Raw genomic sequence first — 23,081 nt, forward strand, 5'->3', positions numbered from 1 at the left:
ACAAATCTGGATAGTGGACATGGTATTATTATTATTATTATTATTATTATTATTATTATTATTATTATTATTATTATTATTATTATTATTATTATTATTATCGTTGTTGTTGTTGTTGTTTACTTATTACCTGGAGACAGCAGTAAACAAGAAACATAATAGGAGAAAATCACATACAACATCTGTAAACAGAAGTAGAATGACTGTGGCAAAGGAAAAGCAAAAATACTACCAAAAGTAATAGGTGCCTTGAGTTCTATCCCAAAACAATGATATACGCCTATTCCAGGTCCTTGGGAAAGAGTCACTAGGAGGATGAAAATACCAAATCCATTTAAACATCTGGCTTACTATGCAACCAACTATAATATTAATACACAAATGCAGTGATTCTGGGCAGCTAATAAAGATTAAAAAATAAACTATAAATAACAGTATAAAAATAGATTTCATAGTCATCTAATCACCAAATGACTAGTCTCATCTAATGGTTTAAGACACTGCCTAGAAACCAGGAGACTGTGAGTTCTTGTCCTGCCTTAGGCATGAGTGGCTGACTTTGGGCCAGTCTCTTTCTCTCAGCCCAACTCACCTCACCGGTTGTTGTTGTGGGGAAAATAGGACAAAGGGGTATTATGTATGTTTGACACCTTGAATTATTTGTAAATAAAGGTGGAATAAAAAATATTTTTTATAAAAGTGCAACTAGTACATAGTATGAAGCAAGTCCAGGAGGACCTTCAAATTGCACACTGTGTTTGTGTGGGACAGTGGGACATCATATACGACTAAAGATGGAAAACTACCAGATCTAGTAGGCTTTAAATCCAAAGTCATTCTATCTTACTAGATTTGAGCTGAGTCCTTTACTTTTCCATCCAGACCCCAACAGCCTATAAGCATTTTGTCTACTATAGACAAAATTTCCACAGTATCCCCAGGCTGACTGGGACAGCGATATACAGCTATTTCCAGTGTATTGATAATACATCATGCTCTGCTGCTCAGTTGCTTCAACTAGTAGCTTATGTTGATATTAAAGAGGAGTGGGGAAAGAGTTGAGCCCTCACTAAAGAGAAGCCTGAGGACAGATCTCTCCCTGTCATAAACACTGACTGGAATTGGCCTAGGAAGAAGGAGGAGAATCAAATATGGATTGAACTCCTAAGCCCTGGAGTGAGTGCAGAAGGATATCATGTTCAGTGGTATTGAAGGCCACTAGAAAAATGCAGAAGAGTAATGGTGTTTTAACATCTTTATCACCTCAAGATAGGTCTTAAAAGCAGCTCTACATTTGTTCAGTCAAGTGTTCTCCAAGTTTCCTTCCAGGAGTGCTTTAGATGTCTCCTCTCCCACTTCATCTCTCCAAGCTCTCCTCTAAATTGATTTCATGCAATTTTGGAAGGATTGGGGTGGTTAAGGTGGAAATGAGAATGGCTTACTTTCATTGCCACACTTTTTTGGGAGGGGGTTAATCATAACAAAAATACAGCATCACAAATGCAGCTGTCAAGTTTCAAAACCCCATCTTGCTGGCGTGACAGACATTGCTTCTTAACTTGCCAACAAGCTGGGGGGGGGGAAGGAGGAGTAAAGTTTGGAATGTAGACTTCAAAGACTAAGGAAGCAGGCCATGGGAATCAAGGACAATGACTAGACCTAGATGACTAGACCTAGAGATGCTTTCCCATAACAATAATTTCTAAATTTATTGGGCAACATGACCTGACCCAGAGGAAGGAGGAAGAAGTTAGTGCTTTTATTATTATGGGGGTTTGGGAAGGGGCCTGCCAGAGCTGGTTTTACTTTCATATGTGCTGATATGGTGTATTCAATAAAATTTTGCATTAAGAGCCTGAAGAGACTCGGAGGTGTTTGCTTGGCTGGGTTTGCTAGTCCGAACCTTGACAGCCTTGACTATTTTGCTGCAGAACGTTGGTAGTGCAATCTTGGATGCTGGGACAGTGTGGTGCTGGGAGTCTTTTGTACCCTGAAGATTGATTACAAATATTTAAAGTCCTTCCATTCACCCACTCCTCGCTACTGATTCACAAGGAAGACACTGTGGTCCCAAATCCCAGTTTATCTCCAAAGCAAAATCTTTTCACAGAAAACCCTATCTACATGCTAACGTTTGGCCAATTTAAAATCTCAAAAACCATACAATGGGAAAATATTCAAAGACAGGCAATAAATTTTACAGGTATTCCTTATTCCCAAAGTTTTCTTCTTTTCCGTTCCTCTTTATCCACCCCAATTACTAGCTCAGCCATTCTTTTCTGCTCTAATTAAATGGAAATGATTCCATGTTTATTTTTATTAACTCAGAATGGTAATATTGATGTTTACTCCTGAACCCCCTTTTGTTATTATTTTTATTGACTTATATTTTTGTGTATGCAGACATTCAGAGCCACCTTGGAGACTAATTGTTGCTTATTCAACTTGTATTGACTGTTAAGTCAAGTTTCATGACAAATTTAGAAAATAAAATCAGAGCAGACAATCATTATCTTATGCCCATTTTTATAATTAATTGATTCCCAAGATAAAAGACTCCATCTCCAGTAATATAATAATAAAGTTCATTGGACTCTTTATAATTTTCCTCTTGCTCATATATATCAGCCATGGAGCATTTTGCAGCTATTTGAATACACAGAAGAATTAAATAAATGCTGGACCTCACCTATAACTCTACATGTGTGCACTCTGCTATAGAAAGAATGGAAAATATCCATACAGATTTTGAAAGAATGAAAGTTGTACACAAGCAGCTATATCAACTGTTGGGAGATGAAGAAACTGGCATATTTCTATATTAAATTCACATAGACTTCTATTTAAATGTGCAGAGATGGCATTTCTTTTGGTACAAGCCTGATAACTGAAGTGTGGAGGTTTCCTTGTGGTATACACTTGATGTTGTGATAAGGTGTAAAAGTTACCTAGCACTTTTATAGTGCTTGGAAAATGCTGACTAAAGTAATTCATATTGATTGCAAAGAATAGACTATGTTAAAGGATTGTATGGCTGCAAAATGCCAAAGTCTATTAATACAAAGAGACCAAAAAAACCCCACAAAACCTAAAATAAAAAAAAATCAGGGAAGTCCAAAGGGTATGTATGACCTCTAGCCACTCATTTTCTGAGACAGTTTTGCAAGAAAACAGAATAAAAGGGTCAAAGAATATTTTAAATCCCTGAAGCCCAGATGTCATGGAAACAACAGTGACACACAGGAGTTAAACTTCCCATTTTTAAATCACCAGATCATATTTAATTACATGCTGCATTGTGGCATAAAGTCTATTTTTTATTCATCAACTCTATCAATTAAAAAACAGAAACTGCCCTCAGGCTTCCAAACTTAAAAGACAAGATAGCAAAATGTAATATAGGAACTAATCTTGGAGTGAACAATGAGCTACGTGCCTCTTTTGTTTTCATCTTGCCATATATTCCTAGGAGGCAGGTGAAGGAAAGTGTGAATATTGGCATCTTATAGGAACCAATTTTTGTGCCTCATTTTATCAAGTTGGTATTGGATCCAGACTTGCCCTTTCCTAAATGGAATGTCTCCTTCTTTGCAGAAAAGCTGGTGATCCAGGGGAGATTCCTACTGGAAAGATTAAGTCCAATTTCTGTCCCAGCACTATGTTTCTGCTGCTCCGGAACTGCTCGGTAAATGGAGAGATGGTAAAAACTGGGTCTCCTTGTTTTATTAGAGTCTCATCATGGGCAAATTTCCCATTTCATTCATGTACCAGTTATTAGCCAAGTTTAATCATACTAGTATCCACTAAATAAAAAAGCACAGGTAAGACTTACCTGATACCTGGAATTTGCAAACTGCTACCCCAACATCATTGGAGATACTACATTCATAGTTGCCACTAGTCTCCCGGCTTACACTGTCCACTTTATATTCTGAATAGTCTTGCTGCTCTGTTGGAGGCACTGTTAGAAGGCTACCATTAAATCTCCAGACAGCTGTGGCCACTTTCATAGGGCTTCCCTTTAACATGGTACATCGAAGGATTACACTACGTCCCATGGCTTGCCGAATATCCTGGAAGATGGGTTCCACGACAGGGGAGACTAGAGGCCAAAGAAAGAAGTAGGTCTTATTCAGTGAATTTATGGCAGATTATACTGTGGGCAAAATAGAAAGTGTATTAATGCAAAATTTCTTGCCAGAGGTGAACTTTTCTTTAACTTGTCTTCCATTTCATGTTATTAGCTGCCATCTGGATACAAAATGAAAGCTTGAGTGTAAATGTATATGACACAAAATGAAAGCTTGAGTGTAAATGAATAAGAAATGAAAGGTTGAGAGTAAATGTATAAATTCATGGACATTATCCTGTTTATAAATCTTATGCATAAGTAAATAAATTGTTATGTGAAGAACCTTATTTCAGTCAATAAGATTGCCCCAGTCATTAGAAAGGATGGATGGAAAGAACACAATAATAAACACAAATATCTGAAAGATACAGATAGTTACTAGTGTTTCCCACAGGTTTGAACTCCGTATCTCCTATACCAGAGGAGTAATTCCTTAATTTTATTTAACAGTTCACCTACAGATGAAAATAGATGCTTAAATTATTAAGCATATATTCTTGGAGGTATGGTATTTTTTCCTGCCACATAGCACTGAACTGAGCATACCTAGTTTACAAGTTTTTAAAGGTTTCCAGCTGTAGGGCTTTAACAGAGAAGAATGGATTAAAGCCACCCTATGATTAAGCTTAGAAGGGACGCGGTGGCTCAGTGGGTTAGGACGCTGAGCTTGTCGATCAGAAGGTCAGCAGTTTGGCAGGTCGAATCCTGAGTACCGCGTAACAGAGTGAGCACCTGTTACTCGTCCCAGCTTCTGCCAACCTAGCAGTTCGAAAGCACGTAAAAATGCAAGTAGAAAAATAGGGACCACTACGGTGGGAAGGTAACAGCGTTCCGTGCGCCTTCGGCGTCTAGTCATGCTGGCCACATGACCACGGAGACGTCCTCGGACAAGCGCTGGCTCTTTGGCTTTGAAACGGAGATGAGCACTGGCCCCTAGAGTCGGAAACGACTAGCACACATGTGCGGGGGAACCTTTATCTTTACCTTATGATTAAGCTTGCTTTGCCCTATGATTTGAGATGGCCAGCTCCTTAGAGACTGCATCCCACAAACAGGTAGCTTTGTTGAAGGTTCCCTTTGCAGAACAATAATTAATCAAAAGCAGTGGAAAAGTGAAAATCAATTTTATCCTCAAAACTTGCTTTGGAATGTTTGAAAAAGTGGCTTTTAAGGGAATTGACCTTCAGGTTCTCCATCTTTGTATATGACTCACATCAAAAACTGAACTGGTAAAACAAAAGGCTGGCTTAACAAATTAACATCTTAAAATAATTGTTCAAAGTTTGAGATCCAGCAGGAGGTGAACTTTCCAAGGCAAAGATGAATTAAAATACCATTTCCAGTTCTGGCCTGCTCCAGATAGATCAAAACTGCAACCCCCAGAAATATCCATAAGCAGTCTTGCCCTATGTGAGAATGTCATATCTGGGGAGACTAATTTAAAACATGATGCCAGGGAGCCCATAGGACATTACACAATACTAAATCCAGGACATCAGGTCAGCCCCTATACTAATTCCCTCCATCCCAAAGGACTGATATATTGTGGTTTTCAGAAGCTTCATAGGCAACAATTGGTCCATGAGATGTATTCATAGCATGCCAATTTTCATTATTTCCAAGTCATATGAGCAGGAGAGCAAGGGCTTTGAAAGGGACATGAGCCTTAAAAAAAGAAAAAGAAATGCAAACTAAATGTGACAAATTAAGGAGGGTATCTGTTCAGAACACAGCTCTTGATTTGGGCCAGACTTTATTCAATGGTTATCTGCTCCACATCCAATTGGTCCTTCAGAAGAGGAGCAACAACAGAATTTTCCTTGGAATTGCATATGGTGCAGCTTTATTGTAAGATGCATTGTATTTAAGGTCTGCAATACAGTGGAGAAGTTCACAGGGGAATTTGCTCTGCCTTTCTTAAATATTAACCCTTTTTAAAAATGTCAGATAAGCTTCCCACTTACTATTTTTTGGTAGACTCCTTAATTTATATGCCAATTACATAGCAGTTCTACTTAATTATAGTCATTTCTGCTAATTTGCATTTATATTTTGAATAGGAATTTGCCTATTTTAAGACAATGTTTGCTGCCTTTTCCTGTTGCAGCACAAGTGAGCCTCTTGGCAGCTCAGCAGGAAATAACCAGATGCAAAGACCTCACAACTGATATTTGTGAAAATAGGGCACACCCCCATCAAATTGTACTCAAAGCCTTGGTTCTCTGTGTTTTGCAGCAACCAAAAAATGTGTAAGATATTCATATCATGCTGCTTGAACTGTGTGTACCTTAAATATACTGCTCTGCATGTTAGTGTTTAATTATGCAGATGTCAGATGCTTCCTTTCTAAACTTTAAGAATTAAGCCACAAATCTAGTACAGTATACGTATGTGATATGAGAAACAGTAAAAAAAATGGGGACAGGGAAAGAGATGCTAGAACATCAGCCACTACCACAAGCAATGCTTTCTTGGACTAGTTCATATTCTGCAGTTCCAGAAACTGAGGTCAGACTAATTATCTTCAACACCAAAATAATTTTTCACTTATTTTTCAAGAAGAAATTGACTAATATCGGAAGTTCTGTGTCTACTCAGTGTTGTTTTGAATCCTACGTAGTTTGTGAGAATTCACTTATTATCCTTGCTGGAGCAGGATATACAGGAAAGGTTTGTATTAGACAATTATAGACATTTATATACTATGTCTACTTCAGTAAAAGTGCTATACAACAGTAGGTAAAAAAGCAAGAGACCAACAAGTAGATAGATATTATAATTCCAAAACCTTTCACTTTTCCACGTTAAAGAGATTAGCAAATCTGGAATTTAGTCTTTAACAGAAACAATGCTCCAAAACATAAGGTTGACTGGAACGTGATTAAATTCTAAAACCTACTTCAAAATTTATTTTTCTTTTGTGCTGCAGGCAAAGGAAAAATCTCACCAAATACTAATCCCTGATTGTCGAACATACTTAAAAACTGGATGATAGGAATACTCCACAGTGTAAGTTGTAGGAGGGCTACCAAATAGGTGTTTTAAATTTTCAGTGTGAGTCATGGATGACTGGAGACGTCTCTTTGAACAAGCAGAGAGGACAACCATTGTGAAGAATGAAGGTGGATCAGTCCTCCAAGTCTCTGTGGAGGATAGAATGGGAGAGGGACCACAAGTGTTCTGAAGGACAGTTTCTTCCAAGGAGGCCATAAAATAATGGCCTCCCACAGGTTTTTTTTTTTAATCCCATTTATATTCCACCCTTCTCCGAAGACTCAGGGCGGCTTACAATCTAAGCACAAATCAATGTGCTTAGCAATAGCCTTCATTCTATGTATATGCCTGCTTATTAGGGCTTTCGGGGGCCCCAAGCGGCATTATTACAAAGTCAGCTTATTGCCCCCAACAATCTGGGTCCTCATTTTACCTACCTCAGAAGGATGGAAGGCTGAGTCAACCTTGAGCCTGGTGGGATGCGAACCTGCACTAATTGCAGGCAGCTGGTGTTACTTAAAGAGGCATTAGCCCACTGCTCCACCAAGGCTCTCAAGGTTTGAGCACCAGGAGCCAAGTGAAATCATATCTTTGCTTTCAGCAGCAGGGGAGCCTTTAATAAGGAAATTAAATCAGCTGAACTTACTTTCTAATCACATTGAGAAATGTTCAATTTAACCACTTTATGAATATTGGATATTATAGAAGAATGTTCTATGGACAAATGAGAGCAAAACAGAACTTTGGTGAAAGGCAAAACTCTGCATTCCAGCATAAGAACCTTATCCATCTATAAATCATGGTGATGGAAGTATTATAGTTGGGTCCTGCTTTGTTTCCTCTAATTCCTCCCAACCATTATGCAGGACTGATTAAGAGTTACCAAAAACATTTAATTACCATTATTGCTGGCAAGGGAAGGACATACCACTTACTGAAAGCAAATGTTCATATATTTTTGCTATACACTAAAAAGGAAGCTTTGGATCATTTTCCTCAATGAAGAAATGAACAAATATGTTTTTTACTTGTATGTTTAATTCTCTATTTTGTGTTAAGACTTTTATGGAGAACAGATCTCATTTTATATCATATTTATGCAGAAATATTAAAAATTTGAAAGAGTTCACAAACTTTTAAGCACCACACTCTGTGCATTACTTTCTGCTTAGTATACAGATCTAAATTGCTATTCATAATTTTACATGCTGAGCATATTCAGAAGTCCTCAAGCGTAACTGAACTCTGTTCTTGCTGGCCATGCTTCACCCCTATTCAACTAGTTGCCCAGAAAGCAGCTGGCTTGCATCTTTATTGATTTCTGGAAGTACCTGAGGGAAACTTGCTTTGAAAAGAATGATACATTGATGTAACATAGAAGTCCTTTCTGAAAAAAATGAAGTAGAGAACCAACCGGTCATTTCAACCCTGAGCTTGGTTGTTTTCTTGCAGACCTTTCAACAACAACAACAGTTTTGGAAGGGATCTTTGAGGTCTTCTAGTCCAACCCTCTGCTCAGGCAGGAAACCCTTTATCATTTCAGACAAATGGTTGTCCAGATGTTGCAGCAATCACAACTTCTGGAGGCAGGTTGTTCCACTGATTAATTGTTCTAACTGTCAGGAAATTTCTCCTTAGTTCTAGGTTGATTCTCTCTTTAATTGGTTTCCATCCATTGCTTCTTGTCCTGTCTTCAGGTCCTTTGGAGAATAGCTTGGCTCCCTCTTCTTTGTGGCAACCCCTGAGATATTGGAACACTGCTATATTATGTCAACCCTTGTCCTTCTCTTCATTAGACTAGACAAACCCAATTCCAGCAACCGTTCTTTATATGTTTTAGCCTCCAGTTCCCTAATCAACATTGTTGCTCTTCTCTGTACCCTTTCTAGAGTCTCAGGATCCTTTTTACATTGTGATGACCAAAACTGGATGCAGTATTCTAAGTGTGACCTTACCAAGGCATTATAAAGTGCCATTAACACTTCACGTGATCTTGATTACCCAAACTAGGTAACATCATCAATGCTAACATCAGGACTAGCACTGATGATGTTACCTAGTTTGGGTAATGAAACATCTGCCACAAAACAACCAAGCTCATTTCTAGATACTTCTCATTGTCATTTTAATGGCTAAACAAGCCTTGTTTTCATTGATTACGTTTCACTGGGTCATTTTTGACTTCTTGTGACCACACAGATATTCTTCATGACAATCTGTCCCTAACCTGGTCTTTCATGTCTTCCAATGGGGCACTCATCACCACTGTACTGAATCCCTCCTTACTGCTGCTGGCCATCCTTTTCTTCACTTTCCTTCCAGCTTTCCCAGCATTAGAGCCTTTCCCAAAAAATCTGAAGTAGGATAATCTGAGCCTGGTCATTTGTGCCTTGACTGAGAACTCTGGATTGATTTGTCTGATGCGTTTATTTTCTTGCCCGTCCATTATATTCTCAATAGTCTTCTTCAACATCATTCTTCAGCAGTCTTCCTATCTTGCTTCTTCAAAGTCAAACTTTCTCTTGCATAGAATGCCACAGGGAATACTATGAGTTGCACAGTTCTGATCTTTGTAGGTACAGACACATCACTGCATTTGAATACCTGTTCTAAGAACTTCATGGCTGCTCTACCAAGTACTAGTCTGTAGAGTATTTCTTTGCTGTTTGTTCCTTTACTGTTGAAAAGCAGAAGCTCTCTATTGTTTAAATATCTACATAGCAAATTCTAAGGCTGGTTGTTTTACTTGTTGTAATTAGTTTGGGGTTCTTTATATTTAATTTTTGTCCCTTTTTTTTACTTTGTCGCTTAACTTTTATTACTAGAGTTTGTATAGCCTGGGCATTTTTGGCTATCAAGGTAGCATCATCAGCATAGTATAGATCAGTGATGGCGAACCTTTTAGAGACCGAGTGCCCAAACTGCAACCCAAAATCCACTTATGTATCTTCGGGTGCCATGTGGGTGTGGCCCATTGGGTGGGTGCGGCTACGGTGGTAATGGCAGACTGGGTGAGACTAAAAAGTTCAACCAATCAATTCCAACTTTGTGAGATCTTTTTTTTTCCTGTCAGAAGTTGAAATTGATTGATTGATTGAACCTTTTTTTTGCACATGGTGGCAGAGGCCTAAAGTGAAAAGGTTTTATAAAACCAAGCTGAAGGCGTAGGACTGGGGTGAAAGCGTGCGTGCCCACAGAGAGGGCTCTGCGTGCCACCTGTGGCATGCGTGCCATAGGTTCACCACCACGGGTATAGATTATTGATGTTTCTTCTTCCATATTTAAGACCACACTATTCTTCTTTCAATCCGGCTGCCTTTAATATATGTTCAACATATAGGCTGATGCAAGTGTTTTATATTAGTATGATCAAAGGATGTCAGAATATCAGTTCAGTTCTCAAACATAAGTTGGTTTTCGCTCCACTGTGTAGCTGCTTGATTGATCCAGCTAGTTTGATTTATTGATCCAGGCCTCTGAGCAGAGACCTGGAGGATACAAGAGAAAAGCTGCCAAAGTAAAATGGCCTGAGAAGACAGTGTCCAGGGACTGGAGGGAGGGGACATATTCACACCAGTCTAAAGTGGCCAATAGGCGACAAGCTGATTCCCTCCTCTAAGGATGACTGCATTGGTAGAACTTTTGATAAAGTGAATCAGACTGTATCCGTAACAAAACCTGTGTTAGGGTAAGCATTATTCAATATTTCTACAGATAAGAACAAAAAGACATTGCTGGAGCATGATTGTGCCTCAATTAGATTATGATGACAGTTAAAACACAATAAAAGCATGATTTAGAAACAATATAAAGTAACCAGTTCGACTCAGCAACTTAGCCATCTCCGATGTGCTAAACAGAAATATTTTTTGCTTCTAGAGGAGGTATAGCAGGGAGAGAGTTAGCTTGATGTATCTGAGAAAGGAGTCTCAAAGTCTAGAAGCAGCTATCTGGGAAAGCCTACTTGCACATCCCTATCCTTGGGATGGTGGCAGATTTTTGTTTTTTTCTGAACACTTCATTGCCTGGATAGAGTTGTAAGGGAGGATTGTAAAATCTTTCAGATTCTGTAGAAGGATGTCTCTTATGGGAGTATGCTCAACACCCAAGACAATGCTGTAAATCTGACACAGAAGTTAACTCAACGGAAAACATTTTTGGATTATAATTCTATCTACGATGTGCTTGGACCATATTTAAATTGTGAATTTCTCTAAACATAAAGTCTTAATATTACTAGCTTTCAATGATCTATAAAATCAGAAAAAAGTGTTTAGTAGCTTGGATGTAATTTATTGTAATTTTTAATCTTATTTTATGACCTATATTGTGTTGGCCACTCTTGCTGATACTTTATATATTGCTTGGTTATTAACAATAATCTGTAACTTTTAAAACAATATAGTACATTTCCATTACTTGAAACCATTTAATTAAGTATTGAGCAATGTAACCTAATTCTCTGATGCTTGTAAACTCCCTGTTTATTGCCTTCATGTTTCATATTTCTGAATTTCCTTTATATATTTTCAAAAAGGTTAATATAAAAATAATTTAAGAATAATCAAAGAGATCTTTCAGATTGTTTCAAGTCATAAGCAAGACTTTTTACTATGCCTGAAAACAGATCGACTGACAATAAAATTGTTTTAACAAGAGTCACTTGTCCCCTCTAACTGGCCCCAGTCAATATTGCTGTGCTGTTACATCTAAGCACCCCAGCACCCCATTAAGCAGCAATTGACTGATTTCCCCTGTCAATATATTTTAACTGAAGCAGAAGCTAAAAAAAAAACCCACTGCAACATCATTGAGATAGTCCAGGATTCTACCTCAGAGCTTCTTGTCTTAGCAGACTCCAGCAAATTAGTTCTGCAGTTAGAGGAACAGAGGTGTAATTTCACAAATTCAGTAATTATTTCTACTCAACTGGAAGGAAGCACAGAGATGTGAGAAAACATCATTTTAAGGAGAGTAAAGGCAACACCTTGACGTGAAATAACATCAAAGTCGGTATCACCAAGAATAAAAGGACTCAGATATCATATTGTCAGATCCATATTGACCAGGAGCAAACTGGGCAGAATTTGAGTACAACTGCACAGGATGTCAGGTGGTATAAAATCAAACACTCTATTCAAGCAGGAACTTTGAAAAAAAACAACACCCCATAATTTCAAATCATGTAAGATCTTTTGTCCAGTAACATGCAGTTAGCTGTTGAGATATTAGTGAAGATTCTAGCTGCTCCAGCAGTATTCATACTGGTCTGTGATCCTTGTGACCAATAAAATTGGCTTCTCTCCACAGCCAGGTTGTGCTGGAAGTTAGTTTCTTGACCTGAGGTCATGGAGGGAGTTTCAGGTTGAGTGGCCTTTGCTCTTAGGTGTCCCACTTGTGTTCTAAAATATCAAAGTATCACATTTATTCCTTATCATGGAATAAAAGATTCAAGGGCAATGACTTTGGGAACGTTTTGGCAAAGGTTATTCTTTTAATTCCCAATGCTTATTTTTTAATGACAGCATTAAGCAGATCATTGGGAGTTGCAATTCTAAGCTCACTTACTTGAGAGAAAAGAAAATGAATGAGAAAGCCCTGAATTTCTTATTTTCCATTTTTCCATAATATAGTGTTGATAGAAATGGATGTATCCATCTGTTTCATATTCTATAATGTTCACATGTTTTATGCACAAGTTCATTCTACTCTGCTTTTGCTTCAGCTTGTGGAATTTTAAAAATAACTTCACATCAAAAATTTGCATACATGTTTTCTCCTAATACACTCATTTGTTTGCAAGCAGTTTGCTCTAAGCCTTTTTGTCTGTAATTTCCTTCAATGCACACAATTTTATAAGTAATTTCCCTGAACGTTCACATTTCGTTGACTGAAAAAGTGCATTGCAAAATTTGGAGGAGCATAAAAATCTAACACCCATGCTTCCTTTCAAAAATAGGTAGCTATTAGACCTGGGCTGGAAAAAACTGTTGACCCCTCTGATAGCAGTAAAGAGTTCATCTTCTGTATCTCATTGCTGTTATCTGGAGCCATCCAGATTTTTGTAGTCCAAAGGGGAAGGGGCAAATAATAATTAAAATGTCAGTCAAACAGTGTTTTCTCCTGATCTCTAATACTATCATAGGGCATACTATCATTGTAGTGTGAAGCTTTTTCCTATTGATCACATCATTCTTTTCCTGTTTGCTAGGACTGGAATGATCAAATGTCGGGAGATACCTTTTTTATTGAATAGTATGTAGAGGAAAAATTCCTTCCTTCCTTCCTTCCTTCCTTCCTTCCTTCCTTCCTTCCTTCCTTCCTTCCTTCCTTCCTTCCTTCCTTCCTTCCTTCCTTCCTTCCTTCCTTCCTTCCTTCCTTCCTTCCTTTCTGTTGAGAAATTACTGCTTGAATGCCACTGAATCTGGCTTAGTTCACTGAACTTAGTAATTATCAATGCACAGGGTTAGTCTCTCAAACGTGTGTGTTATTTTGGCTGGATTGTGCCTCTTATTCATAACACAATGAGGGAAGTTGACGTTAAATAGCAATAAGAAGTAAAAAAAAAAGTTTGGCAGTTCTATTTTTCTAAAGGTTGAGAGAGTTGTGTGCACATATGCATTGTAAGGTTGTTGTTGTAATAATAGTGTACAGCTAATTAGTCTTTTCTCAGAGGAGTGACAGATGACAGTCAATTTACAGTGAGAGATGACAGTGATCTTCCTTGATGTTAGAACTCATAGCATTTACACCTACTAAGCCAATTAACTGAAGTAGTCCAATTGTCTTCGGATAAATGGTACTCCCACTCAATGACTTACTTCCTTATCATTAATTGATAATGGCCCAGATTTTACTTCACAAATACCGGAGAAAATGTCATCCTGAGTGGAATTATTTTGTTTGACCTTTTTGCCTCCAGCTTGCCCAAATGCCTCAACTTGAAATAGCCAATCACCAGGTGTAATGAAGCTTAGCTTAGAAGCTGTGTCCAATTAAAACATGCTAACAAGACACTATAAAGGGAAGTACTCAGTTGTAGCCCTGCTATTCCTGTAGCTCAGTTATTGTGAACTCTGGAATTATAATACATGCTGTCTTCTTAATTTTAAATGATGCACTGTCTTGGGTTGTGTTCAGAAAATCAGATAAAGAAATAAGCCCTTCTTATCTACACTTTATTAATGCAAATAATTTATAGCTGAGCTGCACTAAAGGAGTCTCATTCTTCCATACCAAGCATAGGAGAAAAAATTACCCAAGCACTGGAAAGCTATAGATTCATTATTATGTCAGGAAGAAGAGATAACTAGGATTGTGGTACAAAATATTTCTTTTCTGTTGATTTGTTGATTCCTGACCAATTGATTCTATGAACTGGTCAGGGGTGTCAAACTCAATTTCATTGAGGGCCACATCAGCAGTGATTTTATTTTCTCTTTTCTAGAGAGACAAGCCAGAAGGAGGGAGAGCGAGGTAGGAAGTTTATTCTCTGGAGAGAGAATAAAAAGCCTTTTTGCCACCTTCCTACCTCGCTCTCCCTCTTTCTGGTTTGTCTCTCTGGAAAACAGAAAATAAAATCATCTTCCCCCAGTCAATCTTCTCTTCCCCTTTAAAAATCCCTCCCCAAGAGCCCCGCCCTGCCACCAGCCACTGCAGAGGCCGCTGGAGCTCCCGCCCTCTCTGCCAAATCTGCAGAGCTCTGGCAAAGCCTCCCAGCCAGCGCTGATCACTTCCCTCTCTGCTACACTTTCTTCCTTCCTTATCTCCTTCTCATCTCTTTCCTTCCTCCACGCTCATGGGAGAGGTTGCCAGTGCTGCCATGTTGCTGCCGGTCTTGCTATCCCGTGTGTTGTGTGGGGGTCTGTAACAGTGAAAGGAAAGCCTCGTGGCTGCAAGGTTGGAGGTGCTGGGGGGTGGGTTGGTGCTGATTTACAACCTGGTTGCATCCATCAAAACCAGAATGTGCTCAGCCTAAGATCCACTGGAATCAGCAAGGAGCTGCCTTGCCACCTCTGCCCTGGCCTCCAGGTGTGCGCACAGGAGACAGCCAGCGCTGGCATCCTGGGTGAAGTCAGCCTGCGGGACAAGACAGCCAGCAGGGACGCCAGACTCTGCTAGTGCGTGCACCCAGGGGGCAGGGCTGCCCCATGGATTTAAAGCTGAGCACCTTCTGGCTTCGATGGATGCAACCAGGTTATAGATCAGTGCTTGGTCAGCCTGGGCCAGGCCAAGGTGTGGCGGGCTGGTCCATTGCTCTTTCCAGAGCAGGTCCCCGGGCCAGATGGAACCATATGATGGGTCACATTTGGCCCGTGGACCTTGTGTTTGACATGACTGGGTTAGATGCTTTCATGATGCATTAGACCACACATGTCAAACTCACCATGTCACACATGACGCATCGGAGCTTTTTCTCCATTGTCGGCAATGGGGTGGGCGTGGTTTCCTGGTGACACATCCAACCTGTGGGCCGGCAGTTGGACATCCCTGCATTAGACAGTGCAAAAATAGTTTGGGAAGATTTCTGAATTGGTAGTTGGAACCCCAAGAATTCAGATTCCAGGTCCTAGTATGCTACTTGGAGATTTTTGAGGATGGGAACTACCTCAGAAATATTGAATGATAGAACCAGGGGTGTCAAACTCACATCATCACATGACGCGTCATGATGTATCATGACTTTTTTTTCCATTGCCAGTGATGGGGTGGGCGCAATTTCGGCATGACACATGATGCCCGTGGGCTGGCAGTTTAACACCTCTGTGATAGAATGTACGAGCTGGAAAATTCTTATAGATCAATTTAAGTAATTCCTGCTGAATGAAAGAACCTTTTAACATCCCTGAGAAGTGGACAACCATCCTGCATTTGAAAACCTCCGTTCAGGAAATTAGTCCAGCATACCTATGATCTGATGTCAGATTCTACCTTTGGACACTGGAGTCCATAGTTCCCTTTCAAGCAGGTTACAGATGTAAAAGAGTTGTTTTATATCTATGTAAGAAGCAATTGGTGAAATAGTTACTCCTGATACAGAACTCAAGACACTCGTCACCAAAAGAGACTAACTGGTAAAAGGAATGGAAAGCTTATGCCATTAAGTAGCTGCCCTTTTGAATAGGCAGCAAATCACACATGTTCTACCTCTGCCTTCAATGTGATTTTTTCCCCCTGTTCTTTTTCTCTATAGAATTTTAGACTTTAAGTTCATTGGAGCAAGGACTCACCTCTTACATTCTGTAAATGACCAGCATGTAAAGAAGTATGTTTGAAAATCTAAATGTAGATTCTAATTTATATAATATCATTTCTAAAATCTTGGTTTTCAAAGCAATGCTACATCCCACTTTTTCCTCATCTCATTTGTTCACTTTCCATCAGTATCTGTTTATATAAATAGGCTCATTATCCTCCCATTGAAAAATTTATTCACTGTATACAAAATTCACACGTTGCAATATATATCATGATTTCCCTTGTGTAAGAAAAATACATCTTACCATAGATCAGAAATCTTGCTTGGCAAAACACAAGATTTTTTTATATATATTGCCTCTCACAATATATAATGCTGAAACGAAAAAAAATCATGGAATAAACAAATCGAAAAATTGCCTTAAGCAGTGAGAACAAGTCTAGAGGATATGCACAAATCAAATGGTAGATAAACCATAAGCAATGTTGGCTAGTAAGGGATCTTCACTCAACTGAAACTGCATACATTTTTTAGTAGAGAGTATTACCTTGAAATTATTATTTTTTATTTTATTGATAAAATTTATTGGCTGCCCATCTTATCACAGGGTTACTCTGGGTTGCTTATTAGGCAACATAATATCTAAATCTTGCCAAAACTGGCAGCTCTTATATTGTGTTCTGTTCTCTACTCTTCTTCTCCTTGGGAACTAGATCCCCAGTAGACCCAGCTTAGTTCTCTGGTTTCTTTGGATTCTAGCAATACTGCTTTGTTTTCTACCTAAAAATTGCAGAATAGGATATGTAGTAGAGGAATGCACATAAGTAACATCAGAATATGTATACACTTGCTACCTCAGTAGAGGAGGTAGACAGTTGCTAAGTGCATATCATAATCTCCAGTTTGGGCCTTGAAGATCTTCAGATCAAGCAGTCAGAAAAAAAATGCTCTGAGTTCTGCTTTTTAGACCTGTACCAAAATTGCTTATCAGGCCTATCAAGTGTACTGCTGGCAAAAGGACCATAACAGCTTCTACAGGGAAAGTAAATACTTTCCCTGGATTAAGCGGTAGTACAAAAGAAGCTTGAGGCCACATTTCATTCTTAAAAAAAAAAGCTCTTGACAAGATCACACTGGCATTTATTCTAGTTCTTAACATTTCTTTTTCCTGTCCTCTTTCTCTGATCGTAAGCACCCAGGAGTGCAATGCATTATTTTACATTTACATTTAATTTCCTACGGGGAGAAAAATTGCCATGAGTTCTAAATGCCAGTAGAATCACATGCAAACTAAATTGCACTACCCCCCCCAATCTTTTCTCCTAAGTAACATGGTAGAGGCTAAAGAAAGATTGAAGCTCTTCAAGAGAAACTTGGAAAGAGAAACAGCACCCAAGCACTGAGCATCAGTTAATGAAGATAATCTCATTCTGCTATACTAAAATCCCATTTGCAATTTGTATTATTAAGCTTGTCACAATTTTATTTTGCTCAGATGAGATAAGATAAGAGTCACTTCGGAATAAGAAAGTAGGCAGAAGTTTTTTTCAAGTGTCTAATGCTATTGCCTTGTTTTGCATGATAGTGTGGTCAGCAGCTTTTGTTTACAAAATTTTAAATCTCACAAGATCACCAACAGTTGTGACATATTCCATCCCATCCCCATTATTAACAATTTAATGGCAACATCTTATTTACAAAGCAACATCTTACACAAAGAAGAGGGAGCCAAGCTATTCTCCAAAGCACCTGAAGGCAAGACAAGAAGCAACGGATGGAAACTAACCAAAGAGAGAAGCAACCTAGAACTAAGGAGAAATTTCTTGACAGTTAGAACAATTAATTAGTGGAAAAACCTGTCTCCAGAAGCTGTGAATGCTCCAACACTGGAAGTTTTAAAGAAGAGACTGGACAGCCATTTGTCTGAAATGGTATAGGGTTTCCTATACGACTAGATGACCTCCAAGGTCCCTTCCAACTCTATTATCATCATCATCATCGGAGACGGGGCCTAGAGAGCTGTTGGAGGTCCAGCCGATCCGAATCCGACCGATTGCGACTAAGAACCCACATTAGGTCTTATCTCGCAGCGATAAGGGCGGCGAGGTCTAATTACTTCTCCGCCCTTATCGTGTCCGCAGATAACCACCCGGCCACCCTGTTTAGGGTGACCCGCTCCCTCCTTAATCAGGAGGTGAGGGAGGAACCCTTGCAGGGTCGTGCCGAGGAGTTTAGTCAACATCTGTCGGATAAAATCACTCGGATTCGGACCGGTCTGGACTCCAACTGGGCAGAGTCTGATGATCAGGACACGGGCAGTCTTGTCGATGTTATCTGGGAGGAGTTTGATTCTGTGACCCCTGAGGAAGTGGACAGGATTATGGGGAGATTGAGCTCCACCACATGTTTATTGGACCCGTGCCCTTCCTGGCTGGTGTATGCAGCTCGGGAGGGGACACGAGGCTGGTTCCAGGCGGTTATATCTGCCTCTTTGAGTGAGGGTAGTTTCCCCGCCGTCTTGAAGGAGGCGGTGGTGAGACCTCTCCTCAAGAAGCCTGCCTTGGACCCAGCTGTGTTAAATAACTTTCGTCCGGTCTCAAACCTTCGCTTTCTTGCGAAGGTTGTTGAGAGTGTGGTGGCGCATCAGCTCCCCCTGGTCCTGGATGAAGCGGATTATCTAGACCCGTGCCAATTGGGTTTCAGGGCCGGGTACAGCACGGAGACGGCATTGGTCGCTCTGGTGAATGATCTCTGGAGGGCCCGGGACAGGGGATATTCCTCTGTCCTAGTCCTATTAGACCTCTCAGCGGCTTTCGATACCATCGACCATGGTATCCTGCTGCGGCGTCTCAGGGGATTGGGAGTGGGAGGCACAGTTCTTCAGTGGTTCTCCTCCTATCTCCTGGGACGTTCACAGTCGGTGTTGGCAGGGGGGCAGAGGTCGACCCCGAGGTCTCTTGTTTGTGGAGTTCCTCAGGGGTCAGTCCTCTCGCCTCTCCTGTTCAACATCTATATGAAACCGCTGGGTGAGATCATTCATGGTTTTGGAGTTGGGTATCATCAGTATGCTGATGATACCCAGCTTTTCATTTCGACCCCAAACCACCCCAGTGATGCCCTCGATGTGATGTCCCATTGCCTGGAGGCGGTTCGGGTCTGGATGGGAACAGACTTCAACTCAACCCCGACAAGACTGAGTGGCTGTGCATACCGGCATCCCGAGATATTCAGAATATTCCACCTCTTTCCATGGGGGGTGAGTTTTTACCCCTCGTAGATAGGGCTCGCAACTTGGGAGTCTTCCTAGATTCGCGGCTTACTTTGGAAGATCATATAGTGGCCATGACTAGGGGGGCTTTTGCCCAGGTTCGCCTGGTGCGCCAGTTGCGGCCCTATCTAGACCGGGATGCCCTGTGTACGGTCACTCATGCGCTCGTGACCTCTCATCTGGACTACTGCAACGTTCTCTACATGGGGCTTCCCTTGAAGACCACTCGGAGGCTCCAGCTGGTACAGAATGCAGCCGCAAGAGTTGTCTTGGGAGTTTCCCGGTACTCCCATGTTACACCTTTGCTCCGTGAGCTGCATTGGCTACCAGTTGTCTTCCGGGTGAGATTCAAGGTTTTGGTAATGGCTTTCAAGGCCCTACATGGCATGGGTCCGGAGTACCTCGGGGATCACCTGCTGCCGGCGTCAACTTTCCTCCGCCCTGTGCGTTCCCACAGAGAGGGCCTCCTCAGGGTGCCACCGGTCAGAGAATGTCGGCTGGTGGCCCCCAGGGGGAGGGCCTTCTCTGTGGGCGCCCCGGCTTTATGGAATCAGCTGCCGGTTGAGCTCCGGATGGCACCTAACCTTCGCTCCTTCCGACGCGGTCTGAAGACCTATCTATTTGAACAAGCCGGCCTGGCCTGATGGGGGATGTGTTGGGGTTTTTATTGTGGATTTTATATTATTCCATTGTTTTAGCTCGGGCTCTTATTTAATTCTTTTTTAATTTTTGTAATCTGTATTTTTATATGTGCCCTGTTCACCGCCCTGAGTCCTTCGGGAGAAAGGCGGTATACAAATATAATAATAATTAAATAATAATTAATTAATCATCATCATCATTTGAGAATGGTGAAATCACTTCAATTTTGGCAATCCTATCAGATTCTGGATACATGGTTGCACACATAAACACAAGTATCTAAGATGTCAGATGCTATTTTAATCTTACCGTATTAAATATAACATTTACTATTAACCTATTACAATTTTAATAAATATGTCACCATCAGAGTGAGCCTTTGGGGAAAAATTCTGAGGTCGGTAAAATGAGGACCCAGATTGTTGGGGGGCAATATGCTGACTCTGTAAACCACTTAGAGAGGGCTGGAAAGCACTGTGAAGTGGTATATAAGTCTAAGTGCTATTGCTATTGCCTAACCATAAACAAATCTCTCGGCCAACTCCCAACAACAAACTAAGGTGAAATACAGTACACTGCCCTCCCCCACCCCCAAAAAACACCCTCAAAACTCTTTTTTTAAACAAGAGAAACTTAAAAAAAATGGAGGACAGGTTTTAATGATGATGGTGGTGGTGCTGATAATATTGTCAAAGGATTTTTCACAGATAGGTACAAACAGGTCTTAACGGCTACCCGTAGTACTGGGATTAAAGGAGCGTGATGGATGCATCATGTACCGCAAGTTACTTGTGTATACAAGCCTTTGATTGCCATAGAATTTGTAGATTAAATTGCTGTGTGTCAATTATTAAGAAATGCAGTTGTTGCCTATAATGAATGTAAATCATTCAGAATACCATGCAACTCCTTGATTGCATAAATAATCATCACTACATGACATTGTTCTTTGCAGCTATAAAGTCCCTATATACATTATGTCCTCCTCCTACTTCATCCTCCTTGACATTATAGTGCAGATTATTCAGAAAAGTTTAAAAGATAGGCAGTAACACTTGTATTTGTCAAAGATGAGCCAACTTAGAAAACCTTTCCACCCAGTGATAGTGAAAATGCTATTCCTGGCTCTGATTTTCATGTGGCATATAGTTGCCCAATAGGAATTGCACAGAGCCCTTTGGACCCTTAATATTTTCGCACATCCTACTGAACAGCTATCAGCTTGGAATGACTTTTGTTATTATGGCATTGGCTTAAATTCAAAGTAGCATTCTGGAGAAGAAAAACTTCACAGCCTGCTACCAGCTGCTTGAGCAACCCCATCACATCTGTTCATTTGGTTCTTTTTTCACAGAGTAATTGAAAGTTAAACCAGCTATTGCTGCAGGTAAAGCAAAAGCTATTGGAGGGGAAGAAGGTTAAGATCACAGTATCAAAAAGTAAAGCAATACAACTCAAAAATATCATTTATTGCAGGGTTTAATGAATCACTGACCAGTGAGCAGATGACAGATAAATTTTATTTCCAATGGCTATTGTTGTTATGAGGAAGGTCACTATTTCCTATGGTTTGGTTGGGGAACCCCATGTGCCTACAGTCACAGAACTTTGTAATCTTCCAGAGCTAGGATATTTACCAGCATATATTATTCAGAGATCTGGATAGTCCTCAGGAATAGATTTGGAGAGGATGGGAAAATGCCAGAAATAGTTCCCTTCTCATCTTAGTGATAAGAAACAGACTTTTTATGATGCCATGGGAACACAACAAGGGTATGAAGAAATTGCTCTGGACTTGGCCTCCTAATTATCCAGTAGCAAAGATGAAGTAATCTCTATGGAAGAAGCTGGCATGAGAACAAGCATAAGAATTAACTTGCTGATTCACATCAAGGATTGTGTGGCTCATCTTCAATTTCCTAAACAAGCAACCAAAATGTCTCTCGGGGAAGCAAATATCAGCTTATATATAATAAGCATTCAGTGTGTGTAGAAGTTTCTGAAAATCTAAATAGAAATTAACCTTGAACATGGAATTTTCACTTAATACATATGACTGCACTTTCTGGACAATTCTGGACAATTCCAGAAAGTTGCAGGAATAGAAGAAAACGGATCAAGTGGATCAATCAGATTTACTGAAATGTCTTTGGCAGAGATGCAATTTGTCACCAGAATCATGTTGAAATAGCAAGTATTTTTATACACAATCTTTGGGGTTAGGCCTGACTCAACAATGACTAACTTAATTGGATCCAGATGTGAAAAACTGAGCTTCGTACTGCAGCTTCCATAACTCTTGGCTTTGCTTCTTTCACCTTATGGTATTTGGTTTAACATTTTGAATAGAGGGAAACAGCAGATGAATGAAAGGGAGGGAGGGAAGGAGGAAGAGACTAACTTCTAACTTAGTAACCCCTGATTGATCTTGTGGTCACTAATACCTTCACTTTGTACTGGATGAAGAAGTGATTCTTTAAAAAAATAGTTTAATGAATTGCTAATCACATTATTGCTTGACTTCATGTTCCTATAGTCAGCTTGTTGTAGGCAGCACACAGGACTACGAATACCTAGGATGCTTCCCTTTCACACCTTCTTGGTTCCCAACAGATGGAAAACATTGAACCCCAGGCAGCATTCCTACAATGGCTACGGTTAAATGCTTTGTGCCTTCTGACAGCTGCTTGATCTGCTTAGGGAAATATCTCTCCCCAATTATCAGGCTCTTTCTACAACAATGGACATGAGAAAAGAGGAAACTGGCCTCTGTTCAAACCTTGTAATCTGCTCCTCAAGCTGGCCATATCCTCCTCCTCCTCCTCCCTGATTCCCCATCTGGACCA

At 40.1% G+C, this 23,081-nt stretch overlaps 1 protein-coding gene across 1 annotated transcript in view; it reads right to left on the reverse strand.

Moving 5' to 3' along the window:
* Positions 1-23,081, reverse strand: part of MDGA1 (MAM domain containing glycosylphosphatidylinositol anchor 1) — a 321,444-nt gene that overhangs the window by 112,632 nt on the left and 185,731 nt on the right. The window contains exon 9 of the mRNA XM_081315387.1: positions 3,833-4,102. Within this exon, the coding sequence (XP_081171513.1) occupies positions 3,833-4,102 (270 nt within the window). The remainder of the gene's footprint in view (positions 1-3,832; positions 4,103-23,081) is intronic.

The sequence above is a fragment of the Vipera berus genome, assembly GCF_964194415.1.
Source record: "Vipera berus genome assembly, chromosome: 1".
Classification (NCBI taxonomy): domain Eukaryota; kingdom Metazoa; phylum Chordata; class Lepidosauria; order Squamata; family Viperidae; genus Vipera; species Vipera berus.